The sequence below is a fragment of the Staurois parvus genome, unplaced genomic scaffold (assembly GCF_062004578.1).
Source record: "Staurois parvus isolate SC_StPar_1 unplaced genomic scaffold, SC_StPar_1.0 ptg000686l, whole genome shotgun sequence".
Taxonomy (NCBI): domain Eukaryota; kingdom Metazoa; phylum Chordata; class Amphibia; order Anura; family Ranidae; genus Staurois; species Staurois parvus.
The window spans coordinates 2,433,584-2,459,961 of NW_028318482.1; the positions used below are offsets into that span (position 1 = coordinate 2,433,584).

General features: G+C 44.2%; 1 protein-coding gene across 1 annotated transcript; it reads right to left on the reverse strand.

The window, feature by feature from the left end:
* Positions 1-312: 312 nt before the first annotated feature.
* LOC149447449 (L-amino-acid oxidase-like) lies at positions 313-26,378 on the reverse strand. The gene is made up of 7 exons (XM_089652592.1): positions 26,213-26,378; positions 17,162-17,385; positions 9,806-9,915; positions 9,361-9,562; positions 7,863-7,931; positions 7,322-7,455; positions 313-1,176 (listed from the first exon to the last, which is right to left on the reverse strand). The coding sequence occupies exons 1-7, from the start codon at positions 26,376-26,378 to the stop codon at positions 393-395; spliced, it is 1,689 nt and encodes a 562-aa protein (XP_089508718.1). The 3' UTR covers positions 313-392.

A 26,378-nucleotide genomic window follows, 5' to 3' on the forward strand; every position in this document is an offset into this window, starting at 1 on the left:
GATGGAGGTCGTGCTCAGACACATTAGGCAAAATACTTTGAGAATTTGTAATGGCTGGGCAAGTGCTTTTTACATTTATTCAGCCATATTTTAAATAGGACAGCCTTCTACTGGCTATGATTCTAACATGAGCCCAGCCGTCACTAGTTCTCTTGAAGATTTAAAAAAAAAAAAAAAAATTTTTTTTTTTTTTTTAATACTGTAGTGCACTGACCCTAAATGAATATGAATAATGTCTAGTCATATAGAATGGTGGTACCATAAACTGTCACCAATATCTTTTGGGTTTTTTTTTATTTTTTATTTTTTTTTTTTTAGAGTACACTGCTTGACATAGAATGCATATTTCCAGAACTAATAATTATTGGTATTCATACAAGTATGCAATTATATTATTTGTGGAGAAATGTGTTGGCGTCATTTTGAACAGCTCTTGCAGCCTTCAGGCCACTTTTGATAGCCGTGTCAATCCAACCATGGGGAGCAGATGTGTGTTCACCAGCAAAATATATTCTGCCTTCAGGTTGAGACAGGTGCTCAAACAAATCCCTAAACTGATACGGGATGAAATTGGCGAATGCACCCATGGAATATGGATCCAGGCTCCACTTCTTCACCACAGCCTTAGGACAAAGGTGTCGGAGCTCCTCCTCTGATCTCAAGTGGATGGCAGCCAAGTCTTCAATAATAATGTCAAAGCACTCTTCATCACTGAGGGATAGGAAGAAGGAGGACTCATCTGATAAAGTGTATGATGCAAGGAGGACCCCTCTTCCTTGGGTGAAGTTGTGACTTGGGTAATAGATATAACGGGATGGGCGATCGGTGATACTTCTCCCACCAACTATACCATCCTTCTCCCAGAACTTCTCATTGCAGCTAAGTAAGATTTTTGTGGCACTTGCATAGTAGACATTAGCTAATGCAAAATTCTTCTCGGTGGACAGAGGAGGACTGAACTTAATACGTTTGGTTGCCTTTGCAGTAGATGTTATGATGACATAGTCTGCCATTATGCTGGTGGGAGGGGTGGATCTATCTTTACGGTAGTAGACAATTACTGATTTTCCATTCCTCACCACTTTAACTACGGTGGATTTCAATCTGATCACATTTCCCAAACGTTTGGCTAAAGCCAAGGGCAATTGATCGAAACCTCCAGTGATCTCATCCAACCTGGAGAAATAGAAAATGTTTTAGAATGAGGTCATAGTGATCTGTATTCATTTCTAGAAGTTTCAAAGTAGATTAATTTAGCCATCTAACTTCTTGCCACCCACATAACATATATGTTTGGTGCCAGAAGAGGGTGGACTTTAAACGCACATGTGTCAATGGGCAGCTGAGGTTTCTGTGCTCAAAACCCTGAGCATTCCTAGTATGGAACACAGACAGCACCAACAAATTGACAGGGGCTTTACATTTTCCCTGCCCAAAACTAAAATGAAAAGTTAGTACATCCACTTTAATTATATTAAAACCATCATGCTCATCCTATGGAAAAAAAAAATAGATAGGTTGCCAGATGGAGATGAACTTTGTTGCCGTTTAGATTTTTATATGTACATGGACAATAAATTACTTCCCTGTGTTCACCCCTATGACATCAGCCAATATGGTTGTGCCCATATATGGTCAATGACATCATCCAGGAGACCCCCAACCCCTTGTATAAAACAGCTGTCATCTGCTCACTTTGTCATTTGGTGGGAGGCAAGCGAACAGTCTTAATGTGTCCTAGCAGGTGGATTTTTTTTTCGGTGAGTTTTCAGGTATCATAATTGACATGGATCAACATTAGAGATGAGCGAATCGAAGTAGGCGAAGTGGAATTCGTTTCGAATATTAGGAAAATTTCAGATGCGCGAATCGAAATTTTTCCTAAAATGGCGGCGACATGTGCGGCGACGGAGCGGGGATGTCTGGGAAGGCGCGCAGACAAGGCGCGCTGACCCATAATGCATTCATTCATGACATGTGATCGCATTAGCCAATCAACAGCCAGCCAGCCAGCACAGTGTAATGGTCGAGCTATAAATGGCGGCCATTTTAGAATTCTCCATTTGCCTCCAGTCATTCAACAGAGGCAGACCTGGCTGTATTCAGGGAGAGAGTTAGGGCCACAGAAACGTTACTTAGGGACACAGAATTGTTACTCAGGGACAGACACAGAATTGTTACTGAGGGACACAGATTTGTTACTGAGGGCCACAGAAATGTTACTCAGGGACAGACACAGAATTGTTACTCAGGGACACAGAATTGTTACTGAGGGCCACAGAAATGTTACTCAGGGACAGACACAGAATTGTTACTGAGGGACAGACACAGAATTGTTACTGAGGGACAGACACAGAATTGTTACTCAGGGACACAGAATCGTTTAATTAAAGAGTATGTCAGACAACATGCAGAGGAGTGGCAGAGGAGGCAATGTTTTAGGAGCGAGCAGACGTGGCAGCAGAGGAAGGGGTCGATGCAGCACTAGTCGCAGCCAGAGGCCAGTGCTCCCGGTGTCATCCAGCGGTCGTGTCTCCACCGACAACCCTGCCGTCATCGATTGGTTGGCTCGGTCGTCTTCCTCTTCCCAGGTCACCTCTGACACCTACAGCCAACGGTCGGTGGGTACGTCAGACACAACCGTTAGTTGGCATGGCCCGGGAGCAAGCCCACTGAAATCACGTGTCCTCTACCTGCCCCTGTCCTTTGGTGTTCCCTCACCAAGCGTAGTATCGCATGCTGTGGGCTCAGCCCCACTGTACAGTGAGGAAGAGCTAACAGAGGGCGGTCAGGAACGGGGGGAGACATCCGCCTCTTCAGCAGCCAGGCGAAGAAGTAGTGGCGAGGAGAGTGGCTCGGTAGCCGGTCTAGAGACAGGTCTGTCTCCTGACCCACACGCAGCCGAGGGGGCTAGTAGTGAGGCGGAGACCCTAATTGATGATGATGAGGCTGATTGCACTTGGCTATTGCTTCCGCATCATCAGGAGAAGAGGGTGGCAGCTTGGCAGCGAGCAAAACAGTCGGTGGGTTGCCCAGGAGGCAGCAGGGTCGCAGCAGTGTCAGTGGAGGCAAACGGCCACGGAGTACAGCACCAGCTCCACTGCAGCCTACCACCACGGCCAGTAGTGGTGCCGGTGTGCACGGAGGAAGTAGCAGTCAGCCAGTGAGGAGTATCGGGGGCAAAGTTTCCTACTCGGCGGTGTGGCAATTTTTTGTCAAGCCGCCCGAGGAAGTAAACGTAGCCGTATGTCGACTATGTGGCCAGAAAGTCAAGCGTGGCCAGGGGGCCCATGTTGGGACTACAGCGTTGCGGCAGCATATGCAGCATCGCCATTTGGTGGCCTGGGAAAACCGTGATAAAGATACGGCGGTTCTGCCCGCCCCAGCCCCATCACCCGCTCCGTTACTTGCTCCGTCACCCGACGTCAATCGCCCTCTATCAGCCAGTCAAGGCTCCAACACCTCTGCTGAGGGGAGTTGTCGCTCGTTGCCATCTTCCGCTCGTTCAGATGCTCCTTCTCCTGCTACTCCTCTTCACGTATTCCGTCAGCAGTCTTTCTTGGAATCCGTTTCCAAGAGACAACAGTTTGCGAGCACCCACCCGACGGTGCAAAAGCTGAACGTCCTCCTGTCCAAGTTGCTGGTGCTGCAGTCCCTCCCTTTCCAAGTGGTGGACTCAGCACCTTTCCGAGAAATGATGGCTTGTGCCGCGCCGGAGAGTGCCAAGCCGTCATTTCTTCGCCAAAAAGGCAGTGCCAGCCCTGCATTCACATGTAGAAGAGATAGTGGGCCAGTCTTTGAGCATGTCGGTCTCTGCCAAAGTGCACGGCAGCGCCAACATGTGGAGCTGTAACTACGGTCAGGGACAGTACATGTCATTTACAGCCCACTGGGTGAACGTGGTGCCGTCACAGCCGCACCAGCAACTTGGACAGGTCACGCCGCTTTTGCCTCCACGTTTGCACGTCCTTGGTCCACAAAAGATGTCCGCCTCTACCACCTCTTCTTCCGCCGTGTCCTCAGCCGCCACCCCCGTGCCAAGTCCCATTACCCGACCGGCATATCACATGTGCAGGGCGCAACGGTGTCACGCTGTGCTGCACCTGGTATGCCTTGGCGAACGCAGTCACACAGGGGAGGAACTTCTCAGTGTAATGAACAGAGAAATCGACAGATGGCTGTCTCCGCGCAAACTGAAAATCGGAACCATGTTGACCGACAACGGAAAGAACATGGTGTCTGCTCTGCGTCAAGGAAGGTTGTGCCATGCGCCATGCATGGCTCACGTGTTCAACCTGGTTGTCAAGCGGTTCCTAAAATCCACCATCCCACTGCAAGACATCCTTAAAATGTCACGTAAACTTTGCATGCATTTCAGCCATTCCTACACCGCAAAGCACACCCTCCTTGAGCTGCAGCGGCAGAACGGAATTCCACAGCATCGCCTGATCTGCGACGTTGCAACAAGGTGGAATTCAACCCTACACATGTTAGACCGCCTTTACGAACAGCGAAAAGCCATCACCGATTTCCTGATGTTACAAGCGGATAAAGGTACTCCCCTGTGTAACTTCGATGTCAGCCATTGGCAGCTCATGCGTGACACCTGCCGCTTGCTCAGGCCCTTTGAGGAGGCCACGCTATTCGTGAGTCGGCAGGACTATGGGATGAACAACGTCATTCCTCTGTTGCACATCCTGGAACAAATGCTGTTAACAATGGCTGGTCAGGGTGCGGTAGACGTGGCGCACAGATCTCAACGCCACATGACCCCTGTGGGGGCAGGACAGGAAGAAGAGGAGGAGGTAGAGGAGGACATTGGTGCTCAGGAATTATTGAGTGAAATGGGTGGTTTTTCCACTCAGCGGACAGGAGTGGAGGAGCAGGAGCATCTGGTAGAGGAGGAGGAGGAGACAGAGGACCCAGACGCACCGTGGCAGTATGCTGTGGAGATGGAGGCAGGGAGTCCCTCGCATTCCATGGCACAAATGGCCCATAGCATGCTCGGTTGCTTGCGTAGCGACAGCCGAATAATAACCAGACAGAGGGATGACTTTTGGCTGTCCACCTTGTTGGACCCTCGCTACCGTTCAAAAATGGTGGCCTTTTTCACACCTGCTGAGAGGGAGGCCAAAATAACGTACTATAAAAACCACCTATGTAGTCAGTTGGTCTCTGCCTTTCTGCGCCAACGTCCATCCTCAGACACTGTGGGCCCTGTGCGCTCGCGTTCTGCTGCCATGGCAGCAGGGGAGGGGTGGGGTGGTAGGAGCAGTGGCAGCTCCACCAGCAGCGGCTGCCACAGTCTGCAGTCGATGATGAGTAGCTTTCTTCACCAGCGCAGTGAGGAAACTACTAACCAGCCGCAGCAGCAGCAGCAGCAGCAGCAGCAGCAGCATCAGGTGGACCTGGAGCAGGACCTCAAACAACAGGCTTGGGCCTACTTGGACAGCACCCTGCCAAACCGAGGTAGACAATCCCCTTGACTACTGGGCAACGAAACTTGACCTTTGGCCCCAACTAGCTGAATTTGCCCTTGAAAGGCTGTCATGCCCGGCCAGTAGCGTGGCATCGGAGCGCGTGTTTAGTGCGGCAGGAGGTATTGTAACTCCGGAGGACACGACTGTCCACCCAAAGTGTGGAGAGACTCACGTTTGTGAAAATGAATCAGGCGTGGATTAGTCTGGATTTCAAACCACCAGTTCCTGACACAACTGACTAAATCCGCCATGAATCATGCCCCTGCCATGTGCCACTTTCACGTCTCCTCACACTGCTGGTGTGTTCAATTTTTTGACATAGGGTGCTGGCAGATTACGGGCCTCCCATAGCTGCTGCCAGGCCCCTAATCTGCCATGGGCCCCTGTACCGCCTCCTCATGCTGCTGCCAGGTCCACAGTGTCTCATGCCATGTGCCACTTTCAGGTCTCCTCACACTGCTGGTGTGTTCCATTTTTTGTCATAGGGTGCTGGCAGATTACGGGCCTCCTATAGCTGCTGCCAGGCCCCTAATCTGCCATGGGCCCCTATACCGCCTCCTCATGCTGCTGCCAGGTCCAGAGTCTCTCATGGGTCCCTGTACGGCCTCCCATTGCTGCTGTCTCCATCGCCACACTCTGCCATGTGCCACTTTCAGGTCTCCTCACACTGCTGGTGGTTTCCATTTTTGTCATAGGGTGCTGTATGGCCTCCCATTGCTGCTGCCTCCACCGCCACACTGTGGCTCCACACTCTGGTTTTGGCCCCGTGACTGCCCAAATGAGTGAAGTGTGCGGTGATTCTAAGATCGACGGCACTCATCTGCATGTCATACTGACTGTCAGTATTATTTCTCTTCCCCAACAGACTCCAAGGGCATTTAAATTAAAGGTACAGTGTTCTGCACTAATATAAAGTCTCTCTGAAGCCTAGAAACACCCTTTTATAAGTTAAATTCGCAGCGAATATATTCGACTCGAATCGAAAATTTTCCACGAATTCGCCGAATCAGTCGAATCGAATTTTTGAATACTTCGCTCATCTCTAATCAACATCACTGAATAATATGATTGATTGTGGATGTACATTGTGGGACAAGTTTTTGTTTTTTTATTAGAAGACTTGTCAAACTAGTCAGTCAAACTGTTTGTGCTCTTTTTTAGAACCGGTTCACACTAGAGTGGGCCGCGCACCCCACATTCGCGTTGGCATGGCCGTTTATTCAATTGAATGGGCTACTGTGCCTGCGTTTCATTCAAAATGCATCTGCACTGAAACTGCATAGTCTTTGACCATGCGGTTCCCGCACCCACGATCACGCTGCAGAATGAGATGTGTGGGGGTACCATTCAGAATGGCTCGCAAGAGAGACACGATGCGGCTGCAGGTGGTTGCGGGAATCACACATTTTCTTTGTGAATGATAGGGGGTACATAGTACTCTTACACTTTCACACGGGAAGGGGTATTTAGGTGTCCCTTTATTAGTAAAAGGTGGCTTCTAAATTCCAATAAGCCCCCCCACCCACCAACCTATGGGCAAGCACGAGTAAAATGCCAGGGGGTGCTTTGCCACTGTGCTTTTTTTGTGACGAAATTCCCCCCCCCCCCTCAAAAAAAAAAAAAAAAAAAAAAAAAAGTGTGCTTCCAGACAAATTTAATGCTTAATTTTTTTTTGCATTTGTACTTGTTTTCCAGGACAGTGTCCATGCCCATATGTGCTATTTTGTACAACCCTTTGCCCATTAGCCTAGGAAATGGGCTGTTTTGAAGTCACAAATTCAGCTCCTGTTGACTTCACTGGGGTTTGGATTCAGCATGCATGCCATTTTTTTTTACTGTACCTTGGGGATTTAAAAATATAATCATCCAGAATTGCTTCAATAAATGAGACATAGAGCTGATTATTAGTATTCATGAAGGTTCCAAGCATTCTAACAGCACCAGCACTCAAATGTCCTTCATCCACCAGGAAAGACTATATATCAGTGGGAAAAAACAAAAAAACACAGTATCAGAGTTTTGGAAAAATGGGAACTTACTAAACGTTAAAGTTTATGTATAGGGATACATGGGGCGAGCTGCAGCTATTTAAAAACTTTTTACATTAATTAGCACAATTGAAACATTTAACAGGTCCACAAGCACTGGTGTCCCACACATGTTCTAAAGAACTTGCCCTGTTAAGAATTTAAACAGATATAATGGACATCAGCTAAAAGCAGCCCTTATGTAAGTGTAGCAGAGAACTGCCCAATTTTACCCCCAGCTAATTTCAGGCAAGCAAATTTGTAAAGTAAAATATACATCCAGAGAGATCCCTTTGTACAGTCCATGGATTTTTGTGCTCTCAGTGCTATATAGTCTTGGCCTAATAAAATTTACCTGAAAATACACTTTGTCAAGCAAGTCCAAGATTCTAGAGCAGTTTTCTCCAACGACTCGTCTTACAAACTAAAGAAAAAAAAGTGAGAAGTTACAATGAAAATTAGATTTCCTTAAGGGCCAGGTTATAGCATTTTTAGGGCTTCCGATCCTGTTTTCCTGTCTGTGTTGGCTTTGCCTCCGGTTTGCTTATATTTGTATGCTGATGCTCCTAGCCATGACTCCATCTGCTCTTGTCTGCTTGCTTTTTACTGGCACTATGGGGGTTATTTACTAAAATGGAAGCATGCAAAATCTAATGCATGCTCTGCATAGAAACCAATCAGCTTCCAGGTTCTATAGTCAAAAGGTTAACTGAACAAGCTGAAGTCAGAAGCCAAGTGGCTACCATGCACACCAGATTCTGAGTGCTCCAGTTTTAGTAAATCTCCTACTGTCTCTCTTCATTGGTCTAGTTAGCCATATACAGAAATACCTATTACTATAGTATCACAATCCTTACATGCATATATAAGATCAAACCGCAATGAAATATAAAAAAACAAAAACAAAAAAAAAACAAAAAAAAAAAAAAAACACAAATGTGCAAAAATTACACTCAAAAGAGCAAACATGTGTAACAAACCATGCACACAGTTTAAATTATATGTATAGAACACTTCCCTACACAATCCACTTGATAAAGTGCAGAAAAGTCCTTTAAAACTTGTTTCCCTCAAAGTGTCCAACTAAGTGATCCACTCAATATATATGTATTGAGTGTCAAGAGGATCAGTTTGGTAGATTCTATATGGTGGAAAACATTGAGTATATGTGAAATCTCACCTTGTAAAAAACAACCGTTTAAAATAGGAATGAAAAAAAAAAAAAAAAGAAAAAAAGATAATTTTACCCAAAGTACATAGTACCACATATACATATCATGAATATGAAATGCTGAGGTAACATTCTTTAAAAAGGACCATTCACCACTTTTTCAAATGGACTGTATGAAGGAGCGTTATGTACTCTACACATATATACACTGTTATTGTGCACTGTTTGTACACAGATGTTGTACTTTTGAGCATTTGTTATTTTTCATTGGCTTTTACTGTATATGTAGGAACTGTAGTGGTACTATAACTGTGGGTATTTCTTTATGAAATATGTGGTTATCCAGGGGGATAACTACTTTAGATGCTTTGAGTTATATATCCAGGAGTTATTGTAGATAGCACAAGATAGAGATCTCTCTCTCCCCCTCTCCACGAGTCCATCTATTCATTGACTCAGGTGAAGAGCAGGTATTTCTGGCAATTGTACTCCGATGAAAGCCATTTGTCACTAGCTGGCAATGCTATCTACTCTTATCTGATTCATCTGCTCTCCTCTTCTGAATTTACACTGTACTCCTGTCATCATGTTTTCACCCCAGGAGCCCCAACACCCCTAGATACGGCCAGCAGTCCCCTATTCAGTACGAAGAATATAGTATATTCTAAGATGCAGGGATTACCTGGTATGCCAGTTCAGAAAATACATCATCAATGGATAGTCCTTCTTCCGTAGGGGTCAACGTAAACCCAAACAGGTTTGGTTTCTTAGCAACATCTTTTTGTAGATGTCTTATATTATTGAACATGTATACATTATCGCCATTAGATAGGATAAAAGGGTTCATCTGCAATCCAAACTGACGAATGAATTCCCGTATAAGCCTGTAATGAACAAATGTACATTTTATGACTTTCACATACTAAGATGAAATAAAAGCTTTCTGGGAGAGAGTTGGACTTTCTGCACTTATTGATAGAGTGGAGCATTATACAGTGTGAGTGTTAACATCTGAACCCTCTAGGAATTAGCAGCTTTAGTTTTTAGTTATCAGAAGGTATGAAGGTGAATGTTATATGCAAAATGAAATATTTTTTCATCAATATAAAAGCCTTTTATGTAGATACCTATGAGATGGAGGAATACGCATGGGTCCCAGTTCTCCATACCAGCCCTGTGGATCTCTATAGGTCAGTACACGACCCCCTACACGGTTACTGGCCTCCAGCACTGTCACCTGAAGTATAAAGGATAGTGGAAACATTACTGGAAAATATTCACTCACCAATGTTACCAGACCATAAATTAATCTGGAACTCCCAGCCAAACCTTTCTGAATAGAGTGAGAAAGTAAATACAGTTAGGTCCATATATATTTGGACACAGGCACAATTTTAGTTTCTCAGGTATTTACCAAAACATATTCAAGCTATAGTTATATAATGGATATGGGCTGAAAGTGCACAGTCTCATATTTAATTTGAGGGTATGTACATCCAAGTTGGAGGAAGTGCTTAGGAATTACAGCTCTTAAGATTAGCCTTCCACCTTTTTCTAGGGACCAAAAGTAACAGAGTGGACAATTTAATCAAAAGCGGTTTCATGGCCAGGTGTGGGCTACTCCATTATTTATTCATCAGTTAAGCAGGTCAAAGGTTTGAAGTTGATTCTAAGTGTGGTATTTGCATTTGGGATCTATTGCTGTGAACCTACATCATGCGTTCAAAGGAGCTGTCCATGCAAGTGAAACAGGCCATTGTAAGGCTTCAAAAAACTAAAATCCATCAGAGAGATAGCAGCAACATTAGGAGTGACCAAATCAACAGTTTGGTACATTCTGAGGAAAGAACGCACTGGTGAGCTCAGCAACATAAAAAAAAGGCATGGACGTCCACGGAAGACAACGATGGTGGATGATCGCTGGATCCTCTCTATGGATGTTGTGAATGGGTTTTTCTTTACCAGACAAGTGAAGGACACTCAAGGAGGTGGGCGTATCATTGACTAAGTCTGCAATCAAGAGAAGAAGACTTCATGGGAGCAAATACAGAGGGTTCACCACAAGGTGCAAACCTTTCATAAGCCTGAATAGAAAAGCCAGGCTAGGCTTTGCCAAAAAACATCTAAAAACACCAGACCAGTTCTGAAAAAGCATTCTTTGGATGGATGAAACCAAGATGAATCTGTACCAGAATGACGGGAAGAAAAATGTGTGGAGAAGGCTTGGAACAGCTCATGATCCAAAGCACACAACGTAATCTATAAAACATGGTGGAGGCAGTGTGATGGCATGGGCATGCATGGCTTCCAGTGGCACTGGGTCATTGGTATTTAGTGATGTGACAGAAGCAGCTGGATGAATTCTGCAGTCTTTAGAGATATACTGACAGCCCAGATGCAGCCAAAAATGCAGCAAAGTTGATTGGACGGTGCTTCACATTGCTGATGGACAATGATCCAAAACGCTGCAAAAGCAACCCAGGAGCTTTTGAAGGAAAAGTGGAATATTCTGCAATGGCCAAGTCAATCACCTGATCTCAACCCAATTGAGCATACATTTCACCTGAAGGCAAAACTAAAGGCAGAAAGGCCCACAAACAACTAACAACTGAAGACAGCTGCAGTTAGAGCCTGGCAAAGCATCAGAAAGGTGGAGACCCAGTCTTTGGTAATCTCCATGGGTTCCTGACTTCAGGCAGTCATTTCTATTAAAGGATTCTCAACAAAATATTAAAAAAAATTAACATTTTATTTATGATTATATTTGATTATCCAATTACTTTTGGTCCCTTGGAAAAAAAAAAAAAGAAAGGGGGGATGGCTACTTTTATGAGCTGTAATTCATAAACCCTTCCTCCAATTTGGATGTACGTCCCCTCAAATTAAACCTGAGAGTGTGCACTCTCAGCCCATATCCATTATATAACTATAGCCTGAATGTGTTTTGGTAAATACCTGAAAAAAAAATATAAACATTGTGCCTGTGTCCAAATATATATGGACCTAACAGTATATTTTGGGTTTTTATTGTTACTTGTGTCCATTTTGAAGAGACTTCATCTGCCAGTGCCCAACAGAGACACAAACAATAAAAACTGACAGATGTTCTAAACCTATCCCTTGCAATCCAAAACTAAAAGGGAAATTTCTGAACAGAATTGTTTGTTAATGAATCCTTTTTAGTTTTGGATTCAGTGCATATAAGAAAAAAAAAAAAAAAGGAGAAGGAATAAGGTCAAATTACTTGAGTTTTTTTTTTTTTTTATTGCCATGTTGCAGAGATTGTCCCTTCTTACTCTCCCAGAGACAGAAAGAAATGATAAATCCCCTCTTTAGATAGATGGATAGAACAAGTGTCCTCTTTGATAGATGTCCTCTCACCTCCTGGTATGGTAACAACTACAATTTTAGATTTCTCATCTCTGTCTAGCCAATAGTGATTCCCCCAGCATGGAACACAGACAGCAATAACACATGACAAGGGTTCTGGCGTTACTTTATCCAAAACTAGAAGAAACATTTTTAATCTTCCAAGCAAGCAGTAAAGGCACTTTTAAACAAGTCCCCATTCACCTCAGTATTTATGGACACAGTAGAGAAATTTTTAAAGTTCACAAACACAGTTTTGGATAGATTGGAGATGTATTAGAACACCTCTCTGGTTCTTATTGCCATCTATATTACTGTTATTGAGATTTACCTTGTCTTTTTGTCATGTTTACTGTTATCACCAAAAGTAAAAGAAAATTCCCAAGTTTTGGGTTGACACCAGAACAGGAATAGAGGAGAAATCTTCCAATGGGGGCACCAGTTCTGGTGACCCTGGTGTAAAAAAAACAAAAAAAAAAAAAAAAACACACCCACCACTAGAGATGAGCGAATCGAAGTAGGCGAAGTGGAATTCGAGTCGAATATTGGAAAATTTTCGCCGCACATGTCCGCCGCCATTTTAGGAAAAATTCGAATCGAAATTTTTCCTAAAATGGCGGCGGACATGTGCGGCGACGGAGCGGGGATGTCTGGGAAGGCGCGCAGACAAGGCGCGCTGACCCATAATGCATTCCTTAATGACATGTGATCGCATTAGCCAATCAGCAGCCAGCCAGCCAGCACTGTGTAATGGTCGAGCTATAAATAGCGGCCATTTTAGAATTCTTCATTTGCCTCCAGTCATTCAAGAGAGGCAGACCGCTCTGTATTAGGGACAGAGTTAGGGCCACAGAACGTTACTTGGGGACAGAGAAACGTTACTCAGGGACACAGAATTGTTAATGAGGGCCACAGAAACGTTAGTTAGGGCCACAGAATTGTTACTCAGGGACAGACACAGAATTGTTACTGAGGGCCACAGAACTGTTACTTAGGGCCACAGAAACGTTATTAGGGCCACAGAATTGTTACTCAGGGACAGACAGAATTGTTACTGAGTGCCAGAGAATTGTTACTTAGGGCCACAGAAACGTTAGTTAGGGCCACAGAATTGTTACTCAGGGACAGACACAGAATTGTTACTGAGGGCCACAGAACTGTTACTTAGGGCCACAGAATTGTTACTCGGACACAGAATTGTTACTGAGGGCCACAGAATTGTTACTGAGGGCCACAGAATTGTTACTCAGGGACACAGAATTGTTACTCAGGGACACAGAATTGTTACTCAGGGACACAGAACCGTTACTTAGGGCCACAGAATTCTTACTCAGGGACAGACACAGAATTGTTACTGAGGGACACAGAACCGTTACTTAGGGCCACAGAATTGTTACTCAGGGACAGACACAGAATTGTTACTCAGGGACAGACACAGAATTGTTACTCAGGGACAGACACAGAATTGTTACTGAGGGCCACAGAACCGTTACTTAGGGCCACAGAACCGTTACTTAGGGCCACAGAACCGTTACTCAGGGACAGACACAGAATTGTTACTCAGGGACAGACACAGAATTGTTACTCAGGGACAGGCACAGAATTGTTACTCAGGGACAGGCACAGAATTGTTACTCAGGGACAGGCACAGAATTGTTACTCAGGGACAGACACAGAATTGTTACTCAGGGACAGACACAGAATTGTTACTTAGGGCCACAGAAACGTTTAATTAAAGAGTATGTCAGACAACATGCAGAGGAGTGGCAGAGGAGGCAATGTTTTAGGAGCGAGCAGACGTGGCAGCAGAGGAAGGGGTCGAGGCAGCACTATTCGCAGCCAGAGGCTAGTGCTCCCGGTGTCATCCAGTACAGTGAGGAAGAGCTAACAGAGGGCGGTCAGGAACGGGGGGAGACATCCGCCTCTTCAGCAGCCAGGCGAAGAAGTAGTGGCGAGGAGAGTGGCTCGGTAGCCGGTGTAGAGACAGGTCTGTCTCCTGACCCACACGCAGCCGAGGGGGCTAGTAGTGAGGCGGAGACCCTAATTGATGATGATGAGGCTGATTGCACTTGGCAGCCTCGTCGTCATCAGGCTATTGCTTCCGCATCATCAGGAGAAGAGGGTGGCAGCTTGGCAGCGAGCAAAACAGTCGGTGGGTTGTCTCCATCGCCACACTCTGCCATGTGCCACTTTCAGATCTCCTCACACACTGCTGGTGTGTTGAATTTTTTGACATAGGGTGCTGGCAGATTACGGGCCTCCCATAGCTGCTGCCAGGCCCCTAATCTGCCATGGGCCCCTATACCGCCTCCTCATGCTGCTGCCAGGTCCAGAGTCTGTCATGGGTCCCTGTACGGCCTCCCATTGCTGCTGTCTCCATCGCCACACTCTGCCATGTGCCACTTTCAGGTCTCCTCACACACTGCTGTTGTGTTCAATTTTTTGACATAGGGTGCTGGCAGATTACGGGCCTCTCATAGCTGCTGCCAGGCCCCTAATCTGCCATGGGCCCCTATATACCGCCTCCTCATGCTGCTGCCAAGTCCAGAGTCTGTCATGGGTCCCTGTACGGCCTCCCATTGCTGCTGTCTCCATCGCCACACTCTGCCATGTGCCACTTTCAGGTCTCCTCAGACTGCTGGTGGGTTCCATTTTGTCATAGGGTGCTGACAGATTACGGGCCTCCCATTGCTGCTGCCAGGCCTGTAATCTGCCATGGGCCTCCGTACCGCCTGGTCACGCTGCTGCTGGGTCCACAGTGTGACATGGGTCCCTGTACTGCCTCCCATTGCTCCCACTCTGCCATGTGCCACTTTGAGGTCTCCTCACACTCCTGCTGGTTTCCATTTTGTCATAGGTTGCTGTATGGCCTCCCATTGCTGCTGCCTCCACCGCCACACTGTGGCTCCAAACACTGGTTTTGGCCCCGTGACTGGCCAAATGAGTGAAGTGTGCGGTGATTCTAAGATCGACGGCACTCATCTGCATGTCATACTGACTGTCAGTATTATTTCTCTTCCCCAGCAGACTCCAAGGGCATTTAAATTAAAGGTACAGTGTTCTGCACTAATATTAAGTCTCTCTGAAGCCTAGAAACACCCTTTTTTAAGTTAAATTCACAGCGAATATATTCGACTCGAATCGAATATTGTCCACGAATTCGCCAAATCAGTCGAATCGAATTTTTGAATACTTCGCTCATCTCTACCCACCACCACACAACAGGCATTTTGTCTTGTATCCCGTTATGGATTTAGTTCTACTTTAAAGCTGGTTACTGCTTGATGGAATAAATGTAAATACCGTAGTTTAACATCCATGGTCTGGGCACTGGACACCTTAAGCTCATGTTACATTACAAATATCAATCATAACTAAATATGTATCAGGTACTACACTATCACGAACTACTGTATGTCCTGGAGTTGAGATATACACCTTAGGGGGGGGAAACAAAAAAAAAAAACAAAAAACCCAGACCTCATGTTTGGCTTCTGATGCCAACCACCTATATTGTCCCAAACCAACTATATTCTGGCCAACTGTGCATAGAGATACATCCATTTAGAGTTCAGAAATAGGGACAGGTTCTTCAAAGCAGGGACATCTGCTAGCTAGTTGCTCTGCCATAAGGCTTATGACTTGATATTTCTATAGATGTATTTTTAGCCTTCTGTTCTAGAAGAAAAAAAAAATAAATAAATAAAACTTCCTGTCTTTAAAGTTACATTCTTGTGAAAGTACATCTAAGGCCAAAACTTTAAGGAAATAATGTCACTTTATCATTGGTGTCAGTCTAAGTAGGAATGATTGGCACCCATGTCAGTGGGATGAAGGAGATGAGGAGAGTTGGGCCCTATGGAGTGCATGGAACTAAAGGGATCTAGGGGGCTCTGAGGGAGGAAGGAGGGCTAGAAGGGCTCTTTCAGATGTGTGACTGGTGTTTGGCAAGCAGTTAAGGGGAACCTGTTTAAACCCTGAAACCATAACCATGTGTGTTGCACGCAGTTGCAAGGCTATTGTAGCAAATCCCTATTCACAGTGACCTGCCATTTAATTTTTGCCATGTGAACAGCCCATGACCAACTACATCACCTAGCTCAGGTGGGTGATCAGGGGTGGTAAAACAGGAAATTATGGCACCTGCTAACAGCAAGCGGGTGAGGTAAAGCATGCGATTAGGCACCCACATAGTGTGAACCTAGCCCAAGTAAAAGTAATTTATCAGATGTCCCTCTGTTAGCGGAGATTAAGTTTGTTATGTAATGCAGAATAGGGTTTATGAAGCTCATGCGGTAGACTTTACTACGCTGAGACACGTGCTGGAATGTGAGCGTTTAGTTCTATTTAACTTTTCCTTTCTCCATTTAAAATTGGAGAAAGAAAAAAAAAAAAAAAAAGTTTTTGGTTATGCCTGTACTTTCATGGTGAGACTTTAACAGTGCTTGATAAATTTACAAACAATCAAGCATTTCCAAACCTTATCATACGTTACCAAGGTACAGTATACACTCACCGACCACTTTATTAGGTACGTCTTGCTTGTGCCAAGAAAATATCCCCCACATTATTACACCACCAACCTGAACTGTTGATGCAAGGCAGGATGGATCCATGCTTTCATGTTACACCAGATTTTGACCCTACCACATGAACCCAGTCTTCCCATTCTCCTCAGACATCAAGAAGGCATCATAGTCCACACTGAATATTTTCACTTTTTCAGACCATTCTCGGTAAACCCTAGAGATTGTTGTGCTTGAAAATTCCAGTAGATCAGCAGGGGTTTTTTTTTTTTTTTTTTTTTTTTTTTAAACATGCTCAGACCAGTCCGTCTTGCACTGATAACCATGCCATGTTCAAAGTTACTTAAATCCCCTCTCTTCCCCATTCTGATACTCAGTTTAAACTTCAGCAAATAGTCTTCACCACATCTACATGCCTAAATGCATTGAGTTTCTGCCATGTGATTGGCTGATTACCAATTTCAGGCAATTGGTAAATAATAAGTTGAACAGGTGTACCTAACAAAGTGGCCAGTGAGTGTATATTGCAAATGGGTGGAAAGGAGTACTATCAATGTCTGAGTACCTTCCTGCAAAAATTCTACTTACTCTGTGACCAGCATCCTGTAATGCTTTGGCCGCTGATAATCCAGACATCCCAGCACCAACAATTACAATGTGTTTCCGGCACGTCTTTGGGACAGAAGGCAACCCGTGTATGGCAATATTCATCACTTCTTCATACTCTGGATCTTGAAGACATTCTTCCAAAAAGTTTGAACCTTTGCTGCTTTCTCCATATGCCCCAGCCCAAACCAACAGGCTGAGAAATACTGAGGGAACAAAGAAATTACAAAGTACTGTAGATAATATTTTTACTAACCAACCATAACAATGTGAATACAAGTAATGGAGACTCCTATTGGGTATTTTTTTTTTCTTGGGTTAGGTTGATAAATGCAGCTTGTGTGAGAAATTAGACTCACATAGCCATGCTCAACAATAGGATATTTCGCTGGCAACTACCTTTTGTACTTGTGTGCAGCACAGCTGTATGAGTTAAGGCCCATTTACACTTCTGCATTGTGGCAAAGAGTGCTAAAGTGCATGTGTTTGTGTGTTACCACAATGCATGGCAAAGCAGCTGCTCCAAGTGTGATGCATTGAAGTGCAATTTATTGATACCTTAACACATTGTACAGGAGAGCACATCACATGGTGCATAACAACATGAAACAACCCATATACCATGTGCTGTGCTACATTAAGGGTCATGGATGTTTTTTTAATCTGTTAAGATTCACTGGAAGCCCTTTCACAATTATAGGCCACCTAACCCAACACACATTAATGAGTGCCATAATGCACATTAACACATGTATTAATGCACTGCAACAAAAAGGTCATGCTGACATGTAAAGTGACTGAAAGGACTAAGGACAGCCAGCCGACTGTCAAATATGTGTATGACTATCGCTCCTGTGACTGTTCACACTCTTATCTTACTTGCTATGAGTGCAAAGTATGACTATTTAATCTTTCCCACATCAACAATATTAAAAACTAATACTGGCAGGAATACTGAAGGCTAATTCTGCTAGAAATCAGAAAAAGATAAAATTATATATATATAATTTTTATTTATTAATTTTAATAAGGTCCATATCAAAACAAATCTCATGTTAGCGTTAAAACACATCTATGCATATTGACCAAGGTCACGGTGGAATTAGGCACATAAGCCCTGAACATATGGGAATTTTTAGTCCCGATCCAGTTTTCAGTTGCAAATGGCCAACACAAAACACCACAAGTCATGCAATTAAAAATTAGCAAAGATCTTTTATTAGGCAAAAGCAGCAGAGGAATATCCATTTATCAGCTATGGCATGCAAGGAAACAGCATGCCAGTATTTATAGTGTAGGTGTGTTCTCTTGTTCTTAAAACAGAACCTCAACAAAAAAACCTTTTAGAGTTGGAAAGGGTTAGAACGCTTTTCGTCAAACCTTAGGCTGGCCATACATTATACAATTATCTGCAGATTTTCTGCCCAATTTCCTTTAGATTTACCTTCAACTATGTAGTGCAAGGGCCTGCCTAATTGGATACAACTGAAAGTGTTGTTTAGGTTTGTCCTCCTATTATATGGTTTTTGGTAAATCTAAACCAAAAATCTGCAGATAATTGTATAATGTATGGCCAGCCTTAGGCTACGTTCACACTAGCCTTGTTTTCAAGTGGCAGAAAGGCGTTTGGGAAGCTTTTTTTACCGCCTCCCAAACGCCTTGGACAATTCTGCCCATTGCAGCACATGGTGCTGTTCTAACGAGAGCGGTAGCGTCGCGGCAAAACAGACGCCTCTTGTCGAGTCAGGAGGCATTGAAGCCTCCTATTCTAGTCTATGGTGCCACTCCGCAAATGCCCGGCCGGCATTTGTGGTGCGGTTGCAGAGCGGTAACACCATCCAAACTTCATTATAGGAGTTTGTGGGATGTTTTTAACGCTCAGCAAATGCCTAGCAACCGCCGCTGAACTGCGCATGCGGCGTTTGCCAAGCATTAAAAAACGCTCCGCAAACGCCGAACCAACGTTTGCCAAACGTTATAGTGGAGTTTGGCAAGAGTTGGTAAAACAGTCAAGTGTGAACGAGCCCTTAAGGTTTTAGAACCACTTTAAGGTTGTCTGTATCCCTGTATGGGAGATCCCTTTGAGATCTTCCTGTTGCATCATTAGGACAGAAAATTTGGAGAATCCATCCAAGACAGCATTTTTTTTCATTAGTAGACTGGCGATGGATTAGAACATCTGTCAGGATTTTATTCTGGTCTGAATTCCTCAGTAAAGCTGTCCATAGATGAATCAAAATGTGTTCGGTTCGGCAGGGACCAGCTGAATATCAATCCATGTGTGGCTGTCCCTGTTAAACAGAAGTCAATTGTTAGATCAGCTTCTGTCAAATGGTAATGTTGGAAAACTATTGGCCATCAGCAGCTGTAGTCACTGATCAGTGTATTCTGACAGCAGAGAGCCCCACTGTGAGGATAAAATGTTTTGGCAGGAGGGATGCCTTCATCCAACTCATTTGTGTAGATGGAGGAATCATCTGTGGCCAACATAAGATTTCCTTACTGACAGGAAGTTGAAGAGAATCTCGCCAAAGGTTCCATGAACAAATATCTAATGCTGTTCTAACCTTTCCCCACTCACGATCAGAATGAAAATGGTTTGCTGGCATTTGATTTTTTATTAAAGAAAAAGTAACTAGGCTCACGAAAAAAAAATAAATAAATAAATAATATATATATATATATATATATATACACATACACGATGTTCCGCTTATATTTTTACTAGTATTTTTTCTTCTTTATGGATACGGCAGGCTGAAAAGTAAACCCACTAGTGTATATCATTTATTGTTAATCCAGCTGTGGATAATTGTTTTGGTTATACTTTTTGTTAATTATTGCAAGTGATAGGGCTGTGACCAGCTGATTTTCCGCTCCTAGAATTTTTTTTTTCCTTGTTCAACAATTGATCTCACTATACACGTCATGATGCCACCATTGTCTTTTGAAAGGATAAGGACCTTTATGTTCACCTTGCAGTTGCACTGCTAGCCTGTTCATTCAACTGAAATGTAAGGTTGTCAAATTGTTCATTTTGTATCTGATGGCAGATTTGTTGTCTCTGTATGTTAGTAATGTGCTGTGAGTTTTTGTAAATTATGAAAGTGGCTCAATAAATAATTTCCTTTGATAAATAAAAATTTAAAAAAGGGGGGGGGGGGGGGAAACATATTCCCGTGTATGTTTAGCCATGTAAAACAATAAACAGAAGGCGCTGCCAAATAAGTGTATGAATTAAATTAAAACAAGGAAAGGGAAAGGTTAAAATACACTCACAAGCATGACAGTAAATGGGCATATCGTCAGTCCTTATTCGCTGGCAAGCCTTGGTGGACAGCAGGTGGGTGGGTGGATGGATGGATGGATGGTTGAGATGTATCCTTAAAACAGGTCTACAGGATAGGTGGAATAGAGCTGGTCAGAATGCAGTTTCCATCCGTATTACAAGCTGTGTCCTCCTCCAGCAGAAAATATAGCCACACTGGACCGCAAGCCAATGCTAGGACCGGAATCAGAAGTGACGTTGGGCCATGTTGCTGTTAAGCTGTGATGCGTAATAACATGTTTCAGATCCCACAATCAGTCCTTTGACAAACCATAAGAGGGAAACGATAGCTATTTATTAGGCACTGAAGGAGGAAGGGGAGGGGAAATGTAGCACACATGAAATACTAATGATAGTTAAGTATGGGTGGATATGTCTTAAATTCGGGTGGAACTGACTGAATAGATGAATACAATGTGCATGATCTCAAAAAAACAAACCAAAAAAAACATAAAAGGGGAACTCTACCGCAAAAATTAAAACAAAAATGAAAATAAAATAAAAATAGATAATGCAAATAGCATTGCAAAGAAAATTTTACTTAATGTAAACAAAACTACATTAAATATATACTATGTAACTCATAAAAAAACAAACAAAACAAAACAAAAAACCTAAAAGGGGAACTCTAGCCCATAGAATGAAGATCATAATGTGAATTGCATTCCGAGAAGATTTGTTCTCTGTATATGGATAGATTAAGAAGGGAAATAAATTACTATATATATATATATATAATAGTGAATATATTATAAAAGGCTATATATAGCTTGAATATAATAGAATTGTCAAAACAATGGAACTAAATGATAGTACTGGTTTCTATCGCTTCATAGAGCCCTGCTAATGTTAGGGTATTCATTGAGAAGATCCAATATGCTAGTATTTGATGTGTGCTACATTTCCCCTCCCCTGCCTCCTTCAGTGCCTAATAAATAGCTATCCTTTCCCTCTTATGGTTTTACAAAGGAACAAGTATGGGCTCCGAAACAAGGTACCACCCATCACGCTTTCAGGTCAATAAGTCTCCCTTCCTAGCGCTGGCTTGCGTTCCAACGTGGCTATATTTTCTGCTGGAGGAAGACACAGCCTGTAATATGGACACAATCTGCATTCTGACAGAGTACAGCTCTATTCCACCTATCCTGCAGAGCTATTTTAGGGATACATCTCATCCACCCGCTGTCCACTGAGGCTTGCCAGCGAATAAGGACTGATGATATGCCCATTTACTCTCTTCCTTGTGAGTGTATTTTAACCCTTTCCTTTCTTTGGTTTTAATTAAATTGATACACTTAGATGGCGGTGCCTTCTGTTTTTTTATTGTTTTAGTGCACAGAGACATCCAATACCCTGTTAGAAGAGCTGCAGTATTATAAAAGTGGATTAACACACCTTGATCTACCATACAGAGACTATGGCTTCTTTCCTGGGACTTAATCACTCTTTCTCCATTTGCACTATAGAGTTTTTTGTTATATTTTAGTACTTATGTTTAGCCATGTAACTGTTAAAGCCCAACTCAGGACTCTGACCCCCATTCGGCTCCCCCTCCGTGGCAAAGCCCCCCCCAATAATGTATGATATGCTATATTTTTAATAATATTTACCTTTCTCAGATGTCTTCACAATGGTCACATGATAATCAGGGTCCTTATTCTATCCAGTGATAGACGGTCCTCAATGATGCATCGTTACACTGTGAGTGCAAGGTGCAGTGTTGTCACCCCTCAGGAGGTGGGTCCATGTCATCCTGCACTGACAATACAGGTGAAACTCAAAAAATTAGAATATCGTGCAAAAGTTCATTTATTTCAGTATGCAACTTAAAAGGTGAAACTAATATATGAGATAGACTCGTTACATGCAGAGCAAGATATTTCAAGCTGTGATTTGTCATAATTGTGATAATTATGGCTTACAGCTCATGAAAACCCCAAATCCACAATCTCAGAAAATTAGAATATTGTGAAAAGGTGCAATATTCTTGGCTCAAAGTGTCCCACTCTAATCAGCTAATTAAGCCATAACACCTGCAAAGGGTTCCTGAGCCTTTAAATGAGTCTTTCCCATGATTGTGATTCCTACTGAACCAGACTGAGAGACCTGCTGACCTGCCAATTGTGCAGAAAACCATCATTGACACCCTCCATAAGGAGGGAAAGCCTCAAAAGGTAATTGCAAAAGAAGTTGGATGTTCCCAAATTGCTGTATCAAAGCACATTAATAGAAAGTTATGTGGAAGGGAAAAGTGTGGAAGAAAAAGGTGCACAAGCAGCAGGGATGACCACAGCTTGGATTGGATTGTCAGGAAAAGGCCATTCAAAAGTGTTGGGGACTTTCACAAGGAGTGGACTGAGGCTGGGGTCAGTGCATCAAGAGCCACCACACACAGACGGATCCTGGACATGGGCTTCAAATGTCGTATTCCTCTTGTCAAGCTGCTCCTGAACAACAAACCACATCAGAAGCGTCTTACCTGGGCTAATGAAAAACAGACCTGGTCTGTTGCTCAGTGGTCCAAAGTCCTCTTTTCTGATGAGAGCAACTTTTGCATCTCATTTGGAAACCAAGTACCCAGAGTATGGAGGAAGAATGGAGAGGCACACACTGCAAGATGCTTGAAGTCCAGTGTGAAGTTTCCACAGTCTGTGTTGATTTGGGGAGCCATGTCATGTGCTGGTGTTGGTTCACTGTGCTTCATTAAGTCCAGGGTCAACGCAGCCGTCTACCAGGAGATTTTGGAGCACTCCATGCTTCCTTCCGCAGACGAGCTTTATGGGGATGCTGACTTCATTTTCCAGCAGGACTTGGCACCTGCCCACACTGCCAAAAGCACCAAAACCTGGTTCAATGACCGTGGGATTACTGTGCTTGATTGGCCAGCAAACTCGCCTGACCTGAACCCCATAGTATATCTATGGGACATTGCCAAGAGAAAGATGAGAGACATGAGACCGAACAATGCAGAAGAGCTGAAGGCCGCTATTGAAGCATCCTGCTCTTCCATAACACCTCAGCAGTGCCACAGGCTGATAGCTTCCATGCCACGCCACATTGAGGCAGTAATTGCTGCAAAAGGGGCCCAAATCAAGTACTGAGTACATATGCATGCTTATACTTTTCAGAGGTCCGATATTGTTCTATGTACAATCCTTGTTTTATTGATTGCATGTAATATTCAAATTTTCTGAGATTGTGGATTTGGGGTTTTCATGAGCTGTAAGCCATAATCATCACAATTATGACAAATCACGGCTTGAATTATCTTGCTTTGCATGTAATGAGTCTATCTCATATATTAGTTTCAACTTTTAAGTTGCATTACTGAAATAAATGAACTTTTGCATGATATTCTAATTTTTTGAGTTTCACCTGTATGTACATACACACACTCATTGAACTCTCTTGCTCTCTCATGGGGGGGCACACAATTTTTGTGCTGCCTAGGGTAGCACAAAACCTACATACACCACTGGTCTTCTGCCCTGCTGTTTCCCAGTCCACTACCCTGCAGACCGCTGTTCTCTGTCCTGCTGACCCATTGTACACTGCCCTTCTGAACCTTATACAGTATACTGCCCTGCTGATTCCTGTACTCTGCCCTGCTGACTCCTGCACTATGTACTGTTGATCTCTGTAATCTGTCTCACTGACCCATTTAATCCCGCTCTACAAACTGCTGACCTCTGCTGCCTGCCCTACAAACTAATGGTCTCTGTACACTGCCCTATAAGCTTCTGACTCTGGTCCTCTGCTCAGATGACCCCAGTCCTCCAACGTACTAACCCCCGTCCTACTCCCCGCTAACCCCATCCTTTGCCCTGATGACCCCTGCACACTGCCTTGCTGACCCATATCTTCTGCCTTCTGACCCCTGTATACTACCCTACTGATTAATATACACTGCTCTGCTGACTTTCTGTCCTATACCCTGCTGACCTTCCATCCTCAACCCTGCTTACCCCTTTCCTCTACCTTGCTGCTCCCCGGTCCACTCACGTACACTGCCCTGCAGTCTTTATGTTCTCTGCCCTGCTGATTTTCCATCCACTGCCCTGTTTACCCTTGTCCTCTGCCCTGTCACCCCTGTCCTTTGCTTTGCTGCCCTGTCCTCTGCTCTGATGACTCCTGTACATTACCCTTCTGACCCCTATCCTCTGTTCTGCTGAACTCCTGCATTCCGCCCTACTGATTCATGTAAATTGACCTGCTGCCTCCCATCCTCTACCATGCTAACCCTATCCTCTGCCATGCTGATCCCTCTTCCCTCTGTGGCCACAACTGAAGCTGGGTGAAGCTGATTGTGTCCAAGACCCTGATCCTGTTCAGAGAAAGGAAGATTGCTGCCAGTAATGCTGATGAGAGCAGAGGAACAGCGCAGCATACACTGCAAGATCGCAAGCTTGTTGGAGAGATGGTTGTTCTGTTCAGAGTCACCAGCGGATGAAAAGCAGACCCAGGTCTGTAAGATAGGATTGTAAGCTGTTGTGCTGCACCGCAGGCTAGCCCATACCATATACCCATACACTGATTCCTGCTCTTTTAGGGTAATAATAGGTAAGGTGTGGCAGCTTATTTGTGCCCGCCAGTAGGTAAATTACTACACTTTCTACCTTCATCCATCAGAAGGCGCCATGCTGTGCAGCACAAGGGTCTCAGCCTTTGGGCTGGGTGTATGTAAGTTTATTGTATGTTTCCAGCATGTGTGGTTGTGTTTATTTGCCACATCTAAGTAAAATTCTGTTGTGGCAAAAGCTGGTGTTGAGGTTGCTTTCCTCGTTTGTGACTTCACTGTATCCTGGGGAGCCCACCCCGGTACACAGCTTACACAGAGAAAGAGGAAACTCGGGGATATCAGCTAAAACACTATAATGGTTGAGATAATCGTCTGCATAATAAGGCCAATTATGCAAAGGGTTAAACGAACACAGTAGCGTTCTCTTTAGAGGCAGGAATTCGTAAATTGCAATAAAGCGCTATAGAAACAGTTCAACACTTTCAGAAGGAAAGATTTATTACTAAAAGGTCAAACGGGTGCAATAACAATATTTACAGAAAAAGATGTAACTAAGATATATATATATAAATATACAGAGACCAACAGCACAGCAAAGAGATATCAAAGATAGGTGAAAGGGTTAAGGTACCTGCCAAAGTCCTGGGTTAGCAGATCCAAGTTTCAGAGCGAAAGGGCACGGGTCTCCCCAGGTGGTACTGATGTTAAAATGGGAGACGTCTTCAACTAACTCTCTTAGCCCTGACAGCCTATTTTGTAGTTCCCCCACAGGGGGTGTCTCTGAAGTGAAGGACCAATACCCCATTTAGGGCGTGGAGGTCTGGGTGGATACCTCAACTAGAGCCAAAATCTCTCATAACTTATATTCTGGCTCATAACTTTCCATCTGCACACGTGACATTCCACCCGCGGGTAGATTATTATGCAGACACATCTGAGGATTGATTAGATATGAATTCTGAAATTATACACTGAACGGAGGGGTGTGTCCAAGATGGCGCCGGGTACATATGCTTTTTTCCTGAGCTCCGGCGTCCTGCATTACTATCCGCTGCCATCCCGGAGATAGCAGCCATCTACTACAGATCCAAAGATCCCCGGACCCCGCCTGATACCTGAAGAGGGGTGTTTTGTGATTTTGCCCCCCCTCCAACCAACCCGGGGCGCCGGACAGCTTGCGGCCTACCAAGGCGTGTGAAGCCGCAATCTTTCCTGATCCCGCGGCCGGAACAGATCGCCGCCGCGGCTGGGAAGACACGCTGCCACTCTGTCCTATGGACCCCACGGACAGGACAGGTGCTAGGACAGCCTGAGTGGGTCCCCCTGGCTCTTCTGACGGTGCTGAGGACCAT